General features: G+C 41.2%; 1 protein-coding gene across 1 annotated transcript in view; it reads right to left on the minus strand.

The window, feature by feature from the left end:
• USP13 (ubiquitin specific peptidase 13) overlaps positions 1-14217 on the minus strand; it is a 131489-nt gene that overhangs the window by 66559 nt on the left and 50713 nt on the right. Inside the window, exon 4 of the mRNA XM_069104415.1 lies at positions 8631-8752. Within this exon, the coding sequence (XP_068960516.1) occupies positions 8631-8752 (122 nt within the window). The remainder of the gene's footprint in view (positions 1-8630; positions 8753-14217) is intronic.

Genomic DNA, 14217 nt, shown 5'->3' on the forward strand with positions numbered 1-14217 from the left:
AAAAAAATAGGAAGGGCCCAGATTGAGAAGAACTTTCAAGGTCAAAGAGAAGTGTGTATTTGATCTGAATCTAACAAAAAGCCACTGGAGTTTATTGACTAAAAGGGGGTGACTTGGTCAGGTTGTGCTTTAAGAAAATCACTTTGGCATCTGAGTGGTAGATAGACAGGGGTAGGGAGAGGCTTGAGGTAAAGAGACCACCCAGAAGGCTATTGCCATAGTCCAGAAGAGAGGTGATAAGGGGAGGCAGAGGAGTCTTGGTTGTGGGACTGGATAGAAAGGGACCTAGGTGAGGGGGGTCTGCTAAGAAGCACACATCACGCCCAAGTTTGTCAGTTCTCACCATTGGCATCATTTTATAAGTTCAAGGTCCATCTTTGCTCCATCTCATTTTGCCCTGGGCAGCAGGCGATACACAGCCAATGACCAGAGTGAAAAGGAAAACAGGAAGTACTCAGATGTACCAGGCAAACCAGCCTCCTCCCTTTCAGCTGACCTAGATCTTATTTCCAGCATTCAGAACAGTTTCCTAAACTTGCCCCTGAGCGAGCGACACATGTTCTCAATCACACCGAGACTGGAATGGTCAGCCACGATTCCAAATCTTAATGGGTACAGATCTGACCCTGGATAGAGGCACTCATCCCCGGTACCTTTACACCCTGGGCAGCCAATGGTATCATCAGTCCTGGGAAGGCTGGCTTGGCACCAACCCATTGGGCTTCTGATCTTTGCCTCTACTGTTCCAAAAAGGACACCTCATTAGTCAGACACAGCTCCCATCATATGTCAGACAAGACCAATGGTATAACTCCTAGAAGGAATTATATTACATCAAGCAAAACAAAAGTTCTAATTAGCTGGAAACCTCAATAAGAACATAATTACATTTCTCTCAAACATCTATCTCCTTCCTGAACTCCCATGGCACCTACAATGCCTCCCGCCATGCCATGTGGCACTGATGCCATTTCCTATTTCATAACTGCTAATGAGGGTAGTAGTGTAACGAAAAGTACAGACTTCAGGGTCAGAAGACCTAGATTTGAATCCATTTTTATTATTACTTTCCCCTTTGTGGGTCCCAATTTCTTCATCTGGAAAATTATATCCTTTCTAGCTCTAAATCTATGGTCCTAAACACTGAACTCTAAATTCCCTGAGGGGAGGGACTATGTCTTCCAGCTTTCCTGTATTCCCTAAAGCACCAAATTCAATTCAATAAGTTTTTATTTAAAGCATTGACTGTGCTAGGACCTGAGGATTTAAGGAAAATCATGATCACAGTCCCTACCCTTAAGAAGTTTGTATGCTGCTGGGCATGTTGGGGTACACTTGTAATCCCAGCTTCCAGGGAGGCTGATCGACTAAGCTTGGGAGTTCTGAGCTGCAGGAGGGCTAAAGCCACTCAGGTGTCTGCAGTAAGTCTGGCACCAACATGGTGAGCCCCAGGGAGGGCAAACCAGTCCAGGTTAGATATGAAGCTGGTCCAAGCTTCCAGGCCAATCGGTACTGCAATCAGTCTGAGTGATCGCTGCACTTCCAGCCTGATGAGATACAGAGACCCACCCTCAAAAATAAATAAAATAAAATGATTAGTCAAAGAAACTTATATGCCATTGGAGGATACTGTAGATAAATAATACTGACTGACTGCTAAAAACCTATCATTTTGGTCCAGATCTAGACTCTATCCCTCTTAGCTTTATGAGGCAGTGGACAGAGTGCTAGCCCTGGAGTCAGAAGACTTGAATTCAAATTCAGCTACAGACACTAGCTGTATGACCTTGGGCAAGTGACTTGTAAAATGGGGATAAGAACAGCACCCACATCGAAGGGTTGTTGTAAGGATCAAATGAGATAACATATGTAAAGTGCTTAGCATAGTTCCTGGTACACAGTGGGTTCTATATGAATGCTTATTCCCCCATCTCCCACCTTTCTCTGTCAAAGGCTATTGTGCAGAAAGCCTGGTTGTTTTCCCTTCCCTTCCTCCAAGTATTAGGGGGTAACTCCTCCCCCTAGCCGGGACATCACTGTTTTTGTTGAGTGGTTTCAGTTACTTCCAACTCTTCATGACTCCATTTGGGATTTTCTTGGCAAAGGTACTGGAGTGGTTTACCATTTCCTTCTCCAGCTTATTTTAGAGATGAAGAAACTGAGGCAAACAGGGTTAAGTGACTTGGCTAGGATCACACAACTAGGAAATGTCTGAGGCCAGATCTGAACTCAGGAAGATGAGTCTTCTTGACTCCAGGTCAGGCACTCTATCCCCTGAGCCACCTAGCTGTCCCCAATGTCCTCTCTGACATGGAAAGTTCTCAGCCTCTACATTCCTATTTTTTCCAGTCTTCTACTCACTTTTGTGACCCAGACACTCATGACCTACTCCATGTTCCACACATACAACACTCCATGTTCTGTTCCTGTGACTTTGCTATGTTGTGACTGACTATTCCCCTGGACATGGACACCTTCGTTTTCCTTAATAACCCATTATGGATAGGCTATTCATTAATTCTTAGGGTTTTTTTTAAAGATATCTATATCACCTTGAGATAAGAAATTTCATAAGATGCCCATCTAATATTAATTCAGCTTCCTTTGGCTTCTCATTTTTTTCAAGCCTCTGAGAGCATCCTACAGCTTAAGTCTATGACTTCTAACATCCTTCTGTGCTCCAAATCTATAATCACATGACTCCTGAACACTGGATTAATGATTCCATGTTGACCTACAAATACCCTCCTCAATTTAACACACTTTGATTATATTTCCTGGACTCATTAGCCTCGCCATCCTGACTTCTCAGCTTCTCAAACAACTACTTTGCTACCCTCTTCCCAAGGTTTTCCCTTCTTTCCCCTTTCCTCCCTCAGGCTTCCCACCTCCCTCTCATAAATTGTCTTCCTCCATCAAACAGCAAGGTCCTAGAGAGCAGACACCATTTGGTTTGCTTCTTGTTGCATTCCCAGAGCTTAGCACAGTGCCTGACATCTTATAAATATTTAATTAATGCTTTCTAGATAGACAGATACAAAAGGATAGGGAGATATATATACATATATATTCATATATGTAATATACATGTAGACATACATATTTCTAAGCCATCATTTTTCCAGACTGAATGTCCTAATCTTTCTAGTCCAACCTACCTTGCTACACTCTTCTCCCCACCCCCAGCCCATCCCAGTGGTCATTTAAATTATTGTGGACAACAAGGAAAGGTTCCGTTCTAGGAGGGAGGTGGGATGGGGAGGGTAGAAGGAGAAGTACAACCCAATGACTAGAATATAAAAATCCAAAGCCATCTATAAATCTCATTTTTTAAATAAATATATAATTATGTATTATATTATTATATATTATATAAATATATAATTATAAAAATAATAAATATGTAAAAATAAATATATATCATGGGCAGATATGACAATTCCATACAATTCAAACAGTTATTAACCAATCAACGAGAATTTGTTAAGCACCTACTATGTGCCAAGCATTGTGGTAGCAGTGAGAATGCAATGCCCCTGGGTAATGTCCCTGCTCACATTCTACTGGAGGAGATACATACATAAATAAGTATATACAAAACATATTAATTAAATTGAGGAGAAAAGAAAGAGTATTAGGAGCTGGGCAAGGGGAGGTCTCAACATAGGTTTTAAGTAAAAGGTATCACCTACTGTGTTCAAAGGAGAAGGAAATGGCCAACCACTTCAGTATCTCTACCAAGAAAACCCCAAACAGGGTCGCAAAGAGTCAGACACGACTAAAAGTGACTCAACAACCATAGTGTTCAAAGCGCTGGGATAAACATTGGTGACCCAAAGACCAAAACAAAAATAGGTTCCATCCTCAAGAAGCTTCCATTTTCCTTGCCTAGGGCCCAAGTCCCCCAGCATCCAGTCCAGTGTTCTTTTTATAGACCCTGCTGCCTGAACATTGTTCAAGGATAAGGTATACTATCTTCAACTGCACTTCCTGATGATAGTCAACATGTTCCTGGTCATGGTGGTATATAAGGCCAATATTTTCAAGAAAACAGAAAAATGACATTTGGTTCTTTTCTTGGATCACAGTGGATGGCTCCTTAAGCCATTATTCTAAAAAGGAAATGTGGGTTATTTCCCCTAGAATTCACTATCTTACACTTATCTACCTTAAGTTATCATAAGGCAGGTCCAAGTTAGAAAAACTCAGTTTTAGATTTCATTAAGTGCCTAATAGGGTGGAAGTGTCCCAGGTGGAGGAGGTCAAGAGATAAAGGAGACACTGTTGGTCTTTTTAAGCTCAGTAATTTTCATTTTTTGGAAAAGCAAAAGGAGTCTTACCAAAACCCTCAAAAATAGCAAATAGTCATTTGTAAAAGGAGAAAAATACTCTTAATGTAAAGTTAGAGGACCCAAATTCAAAACTCAGCTTTGCCACCCACTATGCAGTATGACTTTGACTGGACAAGTCACCTTATGTCCCTTAGCCTCTGTTTCCTCATCTGTAAAAGTTGAATGCTGGACTTGAGGACCTCTAAGTTTCTTTCCAACCTGAAATCTATGATCTTGATGAGCCTAAAGCCTACTCTTAGTTATATGTGTCAGAATGCCCTGGGCCACTTAAATCATACCTCGTACCCCAAAACATCCCTGGATTTTCAAATAATTCCAAGCAGTTTCCTGGCTATAGTATACTTTTTCTACAAAAGAATCAAGCTGTAATTAATCACTCATTAGATGGGGATTTGTCCAACACTTCTGATGTTAGTATAAGTTCTCATACTTCAAGTTTTATGCTGGATGTTTTTATTGTTCTTTCATTTCAGTCAGGTCCTATTCTTAGTGACCCCATTTGGGGTTTTCTTGACAAAGATAATGCAGTGGTTTGACATTTCTTTCTCCAGCTCATTTTACAGATAAGACAACTGAGGCAAATAGAATTGTTACTTGCCCAGGGTCACCCCACTAAGTGTCTGAGGCCAAATTTGAACTCAGATCTTCCTGACTCCAAGCCCAACATTCTATCCACTGTCCCACCTGGCTGCTCATATTGTTGGATATTGTTCTATATGTAAAATATAAATAAGATTAAAAGTTTTCATAACTAATTTGTTATCCCATGTACATATGAGGCTAATGGAAGACATAAAAGAAACTATAGCCTTTATTTATAATATATTATTTTACCTTTCTTCTAAAGTCAGTTATCTATATTTAAAATCTACTTTAAAGAATGCCCATAGAAATTTTACACTAAGTTTGCAATGATATAGGAGCCCTAGTGTTATTTCAGAGAAATCAAGTCACCAAGGGGCAGCTAGGTGGTACGGTGAATAGAGCACCAGCCCTGGAGTCAGGAGGGCCTGAGTTCAAATTCAACCTCAGACACGTGACACAATTACTAGCCATGTGACTTCGGGCAAGTCACTTAACCCCAATTGCCCTGCAAAAAAGCAAAAAATGGGGCAGCTAGGTGGTGCAGTGAATAGAGCACCGGCTCTGGAGTCAGGGGGACCTGAGTTCAAATCCGGCCTCAGACACTTGACACACTTACTAGCTGTGTGACCTTGGGCAAGTCACTTAACACTAACTGCCCTTCCTCTCCCTCCAAAAAAAAAAGTAAAAAAAATCAAGTCACCAAGCATTAAATGCCTAAGATACACCAGACACTGTGCAAAATACAAGATGATACCAAGACAGACAAATGCACAGTCCCTGCATCTTATCAAATATAATTATGTTATTGACATATATATATTCTATTTTATTGATTTTATTCTGAATTTAAGGAACAGAACAAGCATTTCCATAACACAGTAGAATATGGGGGGAAAAGATGATTGTATATGAAACTCTGATATCTATCTACAGAAGCAGCCAGGTGGTTCAGTGGTTAGAGTGCTGCACCCAGAGTTAGGAAGACTGAGTTCAAATCTACCCTCCAACACATATTTGCTGGCTAGTGCACTTCCCCCCTGCCTGCCTCAGTGTCTTCATCTATAAAACAGGGATAATGGTTGTACTTCCCTCGCAGGGTTGCTGTGGGAATTAACTAATATAACACTTGTAAAGAAATCTGTAAACTCTAAACTTCTATAAAAACTGGCTATTATTATTCTCTGGTTTGAATTATCATAGGAGAAATTCAACAACAATTACAATAACTAACAATTCTATACCACTTAACAGTTTCCAATTTTAGATACATTTAGCTACATTCCATATTATTTCATATAAACTTCACAACAAAATCCCTTGAGTTACATCCCCATTTCAAAATGGGGAAACTGAGGCTAAGGGACATTAAGGGACTTGCCCCGGGAAGGCACAGGGCTAAGGTCGGAGGCAAGCATGAGGAAGAACCTACTCTGGTTCAGTCTACTTTAAAAAGAACAGAAAACAGGGGGGCGGCCAGGTGGTGCAATGAGTAAAGTGCTGGCCCCGGAGTCAGGAGGTCCTGAGTTCGTTCCGGCCTCAGACACTTAACACCCACACAAAAAAACTAGCTGTGTAACCTTGGGCAAGTTACTTAACCCCAATTGCCCTCCAAAAGGTAAAAAAAGAACAGAAAACAGGAGCTGTTAGCAGTAACTAAACCAGCCACACAAACTCTGCTCTCCCCAGAGCTGGCTTTCCTTGTCAACTAGGTCAAAGGCAAAAAGAAAGTGAATGACCGGCTCCAACCTAGTCTCTAACAAACCCAGATTCACAAAAATCTGCCCTCCTGGCAAGCAGAAGTGAACAGGTGTCTGAGTATGCTGGGAAAAGCCATCCAGAAAACTCAAGGCCCTGGCAGACATGCCTTGTGTTAAGCAGGGCTCGAAGTAACGAAGGAAGAAGACAAAAAGGAACCAGAAAGATCTGGTTCGATCACAGGAGCATAGATTCACACTTGAAAGGGATCTGAGAGGTCATCAACTACAATGCCCTCATTTTGCAGATGGGGATACTGAGGCATGAGTGGTGAAGTGAGCCAGGGTAACACACAGCTAGTAACAGTCTGAGGTAGATTCAAATTCAGGTCTTAATTCTAAGTTCCTGACATTCCTTCCTGCTGCCACCAACCTCCATACCCCTCAACTGCCCCTTTAGGCCTGGAGAGAAAAGATGGGAGAGAGAAAAAGGGCAACGGGGAAGAACTGAAACAGCAAGAGAAAGAATGTTAATAATAACTGACATTTGTCTATATTTTTATATATTATCTCATTTGGTCCTCGCAACAACCCTGTGAAGGTTACAGATGAGAAAAATAAGGCTGGCAGAGATCAACTGACCTATCCAGGGTTACACCAGCTAAGTATATGTGGCAGGATTTGAATTCGGATCTTTATGGTTTTCTGTCTGGCTCTCTTTGGTTAGATCATGCTGCCTCTTGAGAAGAGGAAAGGAAGAGAGAGGGAGGAAGAGAAAAAGGAAGGGACCAAATTTAAAGGACTCTTCTTTGGAGCCAAGCACAACTGCTCGGATGTGGGGAAATGGAATCAAAGCTGAGGCATAGTCAGCTCCCATCCTCAAACACCTAGGTAAGGTGAAGGGCAATGGCCAGAGAAAGGATGCAACCATGATGATAACAGTTGGCATTTAGTCTGCGCTTTATTAAAGCTTGCAAAGCACGTTGTGCCCATGTGGGGGGGAAAAGGAAAGGAAAAGAGAGATGAGAAGCAGCCTTGGCTTTCCTTCTCTTTCTGCATGCAGGTGGACACAGTTCCAGAACCCAGGCAGTCCTAAGCAATAACCAGCAGAGTCTGTCCTCAGATAGACTCTTTAACCAGGCAACTGAAACTGAACAAAATGCTCTCCCAAAGAACGATCATCAGATCATAGCTTCACGGCTAGAAGAGTCCAATGATCCCATACAGCCCAACCCCCTCACTTTACAAATGAGAAAACTGAGGGCTGGCATGGTTCAGTGCCTCGTCCAAAACATCAGAAGCAAGATTTGAACTCAGATCTTCTGACTCCAAAGCCAGTGCTCTTTCCATTGTACCACAATAGAAATAATTTGTGAAAAGATAAGTCTTCTGACATTCAGATGCTACCAAGACCTTTCTAGGGGGAAAAAAGTATTTTACATAATTACCCATCATGCACTCTAAGCTCCAGTCTACTCTAGGTGTCCATATGTGACATTCCATCTGCCACCTCCATGATTATGCACAGGTTACCTCCCTTACCTTAAACACTCTTCCTTCCTAAGGATTCCTTCAAATCTCTGGCTCCCTTCAGGACTCAGCTCAAGTGACACCTTGTGTAGACAAGTCCTTTCTTGCTTCCTCTAGTCATTAATGCTCTTCCCTTCTTAAGTTACACAGTGTCTATTTTGCATGTATTTTTAAGTATCTTTTTCCATCTTACTCTATTCCTTCCCCCTCCCCCCAGTAAAATATAAGCTCCTTGAGGGCAAGAATTGTTTTGTTTTTGTCTTTGTATCCACAGAATGCAGCAGTGCCTGGTATCCAGTAAGCCCTTAACAAAAGTCTGTTGGATTTAACAGAATTTACAGGAAAAAGACTCAGCAATTTCTCTCTCTGAAACACACATACATACATACACACGACTCCCAAAAGATCAGTTTCAAGTTCGGAATCACACACAGCCATCTCTATCTATCGGCAGTCCACATCCACTGACCAGTGCAGGTAACTCCTCTATATTTGGCAATGCAATTTCGTAGTGGTCTGGAAATATAACAAGCTTGGCTTCATCTTCATACTCATAATCATCACTATTTAAATCTCCAGTCATTTCTAGATCTGAGAAAAGAAAAAAGACAAAAAGGTTAGGGAAGTAGGACCCTCAGCCAAGACAACCCCAATAAAGACCAAACACAGAATAAACAGCAGCTTAATAGTATCTACATGCGATGTGTGCAACGTGTTCCTCCAATAGCTTTTCCCTCGACTTGCCCAAAGCCAGGAATAAAAAATCTCTCCCATTTTTCATAACTAAGATTACAAACATCTATTAAATTAATACCTACAAAAAAACACAAAGAATATCCACTTGGATTGTCAAGTTTTATGACCTCTGAAAAGCAAAATATCTTTACTATTACGGTACAAAATGAGAAAGGGATGGCCGCCATATAGAATACAATGAGGTAGACAAAAATAAGAGTATGAGCTAGGGGAACTTAGAAGACAGGGTATGAAGCTGGAAGGGACTTTAACACACACAACAGGATCTGGGAGGATCCTCAGAACAGAAAACATAGAAGTTGGAGAAGACCTAAGAAGATACAACAACAAGGCTGCATCGGACCTTCAAAAATAGAACATCGGAGCTAAGAGACACCTTATTAGACACAACGGCGGGACTGGGAGGGACCTTAAAGGTCATCTAGCTCATCCTCCTTGTTTTGTAGATGAGGAAACTGAGGCTGAGAGTGACTGGCTAAAAATGCCTTACAAAGTCATCTGTCAGTAATTTCACAGAGATTAGCGTGGAATGGTTTTCACAACAGACAATGAATCATTAAAATCAAAGGGGACGCTTAGGCACTGAGCTAGAGAAAGAAGCACCAGAACATGCGAAAGACATGTTCTCATAATGTTTCAGAGAACTCTCAAGTTAGAAAGATGAGCTTGCCTAATTTGTTATTTGTTTATCAAATCATAGCCTCTTCCCTTGGCAAATCTCTGGCACAGGCTAGGAGAAAAGGACTCATGGAAAAGTCTTAATGAAGCAATGCTGGGGCTTCTCAGGTTCATTTCCACACATGAGGAAAGGTTTAATGCCAGCATCCTAACTCATGCTTGTATATTTAGATGTTAGGAAGGATAGGGATAAGCCACAGAGTTGTGTATTTTAAAGAATCCCTCCTCCCCACCAGCTTTGAGCAAATTGTTCTACATGCTGCAGGAAGGGGTCAAGCAGAAGGCCTGGCTTCTAGTGCTGACTTGCCATAGAATCTCCCACCTCCAAACCTCAGCATCACCCTTGTAACCTGCAGGGGAAGCTCAAAAATGAATGGGATGGGTCTATAGGACACTTTAAACATCCTGATGTAGACATGAAGGGTAAAAAGGACAATCATAGGGTCCTAGATCTAGAGTTAAAAGGCACCTCAGAAGACATCTAGTCCAAACCCAAGGCTGAGAGAGGTTAAGTAAATTGTCCAAAGTCATATAGGTAGAGAAAAGCCCAGAGTTTGCGTCCTGGCACTGCCACTTAACTATGTCATCTTGAGCTCTTTGAACCTCAGTTCTTTCATCTTTAAAATGGAGTTTATGATATTCACACAATCTACCTGAGTGGGTTGTTGTGAGGGAAAGTGCTTTGCAAAACACTCTATAAGTCTGAGTTATTACTTAAGAAAGACATTATCATTTTTATGAGTCCAAGAAAAAAATATAACATGATTTTTAAGAAACAAAATAACAGTACAATATAATCAGAAAAAAATATTCTGAAGAAAATTCTGAGAACTGGGGTCACACTATAAGGTCGATTATTTGAAAAATGAGCAAAGGACCTTCCAAGTACTTTTATTCTACAGGCAAATCTTCAGTTCAACAAGTATTCATTAAGGGTCTCCTCTTTGCTAGGCATGATGCCAGGTGTTTGAGATACAAAGCCAAAAATGACAAATGGACCCAGCCCTCAAAGTGCTAAAATCAAGGGGAGGTACAACATTGAAACACATAGTGTATACAAAGTAATTCCAGGGGGGATGGAACATTTACACAGGATATTAGCAAAGGCAATCTATTTCACACAGACAGAGCTCAAATTTCCTTCCCAAATTTCAAACTCCATCTCCCTTTAATTCTTTGATTTTGCTTCTAAAACCCCTTTATTTCACAGAGAAGACTAACTTTATAGTCTATCCACCTTAAAGAAACACCAGTCAGGATCCCTAAATTACTGAAAATTAGTATTTACCAAAACACATCTTGTGTTTCTCCTTTCGCTTGCCCAGCTCTGATGTTCTACTGGCTTGCAGTTCCTCAAAATGCTTCTGGTTTACAGGGGGAAATGGGGACATCACTTAGAGAGCCTCTAATATGTAATTATTTCAGGCTGGGGAAGTTAGAATGATCAAAAGATAGAATTGCAAATTCAATGTAGCCCAGGAGTCAGTCCTCAGCTAGCCAGAGTCAGAGGGGCTAATTCTGGAACCCACAGCTCAACATTCTGGAGTGGACCCTGCAATTCCCAGAAATCTCTTAGGAGAGATTCCCACCTTGAGGCCATGCACTGATGGCTGAGGAGCCAGGTGGCCAGCGGGAAATCAAATGCCAATGAAATGGCACCATTGTCAGCCTGACAACCATCTGTCTCACCAGCTACTCCAACAGCTTGGAACATCTGGCTCTACTCTCTAGTCTTCTTTTTAGACCACCTTCTATTTTCAAGGTTGTGCAAGGAAACTGAGGATGGTTCACCTAAAGAGGAGAAGGCTTTAATCATTCATCCAAAATACTCTTACTAATAAGTCCATACTATATCCTAGTCTCTGTACTTCAGGCAGACTTGATATCTTGCCCTCAAATACCTACAGATATCAAGCAGAAAAGGAAATAACAGAGACCAAAACCAGGAACAAAAGGTGGACATTGCAATGACAAATATTTAGTTGTAACATCAAGAACTTCCCAAGAACTAGAACTAGGAGGCAGCTTAGCAAAGCAGGCAGAGAACCTTGGAGTCAGGAAGGGCCAACTCCTCCCTCAGATACATCCTGCTTATGTGACCCTGGACATATAACTTAACCTCTATAGTGCTCCAGACAACTCACTGAGACTATAAATGTCAGCATACATTAATCAGCATTGGTCAAGAAAATTTCCCAAGAGAGTTCCCTAAACCAACAGAATCATAGGCCCAGTCAAAAAAATGTACCCCAAAATGGAACAGGCTTGCTCAAGAGGTTAACAGGTTTCCCTTCACTACAGTGTCTTAAGCAACAGCTGAATGACAACTGACTTAACAGGTATATTGGGAAAAAATTTATTTTTCAAATATCAGTTGAACTAGCTGGCCTCTGAGATTCCATACAATCCTGTGAGATTCCATGATTCTAATGCTTATCTCAAGAATACTCACAACTCCCCTTGCTGGAGTCCTGTTCCATCTGTTTCCCAAATATTTAACTGGCTGAAAGCAACAATTCAGTGAAAGATCCATAAATGTACTTCCTGGGCTCACTTGGACAAATCATATTATCTGGATAAACATGTGTTAAATTGGCTGGAGATAAGCAAGGGATCTTGCTATTCTTGTACTTGGAAATAGAATTTTCTATTGATCTAAAGAGCAGGCCCCAGAACAATGCCTAAGGCAACTGAGTTTTTTTTTTCTTTCCCTTTTCAGTATAACGAAAAGATTTTCCCAAAGTGAAAAGAGAGCTCAATTTATAGAAACCATTGAGATTTTGGTGGCTTGCATGAATTTTCTGAACATGACTAAGGCCAAGTTGATAGTGTATTTTAGCCTTCAACCTGTTTCACATAAACTACAGAGCAAGAAATAAATGAAAATGGCCTTCAGGGCACATTAAAACCAAACAGAAGATAACATTAGTGACCTGAACAGTGTTTCTCAATTTTTAAAGTCTTCAGACCAATCTTTCCACTTCTGTTATCTACTCTTTTAAAAAGAGAAAACAGAAAATTTCCACCAACCTCATCAGAAAAGAAAGATTAATTTGTTGGCAATGACACCAATGATATGATAATTGTCTTTATTATATACAATATCTGTAGATCACTAATTCATGATGCCATGTGCAGCCCACAGTATAGTAAATGATGTATCAAGCATGAGCAGCCTAGAGTTTGAAGCCCTGAGGACCACATAAGAACTATTAGCATAAAGGAGGATTTCACTCCCTCTTGTCTCATGGGACTACAGATGCCCTTGGACCAGTTGTCTCATCCCACTTAATGGCCTCAGTTTCCCTTATAAAATGGATCAAAGCGACCAAGATGAATTGGTAGCAAGACCTTCATCTTGGGAAAATTAAATTAAAAGACTGCTATAATCTCTAAGCAACAGCGAAAGAAACTGATGACTCAGAGGCCTATCCATGGTTAAGTATTGGCCTTCTATGGTTATGGATTTTTATGAGATTCACTACTGATTATCCATAGACAGTCAGTTCATGTAGTCAAGTCGGTAAGCATTTATTAAGTATCTACTTGGTCCCAGGCACCATGCCGGGGATGCAAAAAAAGACAAAAACCATTCCTGACCTTGAGAAGTTTACAATCTATAGAGAGAATTAACATGCAAACAACTGTGTATAAGCAAGATATATGCGGTATAAATTGAAGGTAATCTCAAAGAGAAGAGACTGACATTAGGAAAGACCCATAATTGCTTCTTGCAGAAGATGGAATTTTACCTGAGACTTGAAGGAGTAAAGTCAGAAGGGAGAGATAATGAGGGAGAGAATTCTAGGAATGGGAAACAGTCAGTGAAAATTCAACTGGAAGATGAAATATCTTGTTCAAGGAAAAGCAAGGAGGCCAGAGTCAATGAATCACAGAGAACATGGAGGGGAGGAAGGCAGAAGAAAATTGGAAGGTAGGAAGAGGCCAGGTTAGGAAGGACTTTAAAAGTCAAAGAGAGGACTTTATATTTGATCCTGGGGATATAGAGAGCCATTGGATTTTACTAACCAGGGGGATGGCATGGTCAGACCTGTACTTTGGGAAGGCCCATTTGACAGTTGAGTAAAGGATGGACTCGAGTTGGGGGAGACGTGGCAGGGAGACTGATATAATCCAGGCTGAGATAATAGGGCCTGCACCGAGGGGATGGCTGTGTCAAAGGAGAGAAAGGGCCATAGAGGAGAAATATAGGGAAGGGATAATCAAAAGGACTTGGCACTAGATCAGATATGGGAGGTGAGAAAGAATGAGGAGATAATGGTAACAATTAGATTGCAATCCCAGGGACTGGAAAGATGGTGGTACCCCTGACAGTAATAGTAAAGTTAGGAAGAGGCAAAGGTTTGGGAGAAAGATGATGAGCTCACCAAGTAAAGGAGCACAGAGTGAGAAGAGAAGAGAGCCTAGGGCAGAGCCTTGGGGAGGCACCCAGAGTTATCAGGTAGAGCCCATAGGCTCAAGATGTTAAAACCAGAGGAAGGCACTCAAGCACTGTGGATAATCCCTCAGGAATAAACATGTGATTACATGGACATGAGTAAAACAGGATGGGGGGAAGGGAGAAGGAGAATGGGAAGGGAAGACATGGATGGGCTGCAATC

Source organism: Petaurus breviceps, unplaced genomic scaffold (assembly GCF_028583685.1).
Source record: "Petaurus breviceps papuanus isolate PSGF00001 unplaced genomic scaffold, PetGlider_PUasm1.0 688, whole genome shotgun sequence".
In the NCBI taxonomy this organism is placed as follows: domain Eukaryota; kingdom Metazoa; phylum Chordata; class Mammalia; order Diprotodontia; family Petauridae; genus Petaurus; species Petaurus breviceps.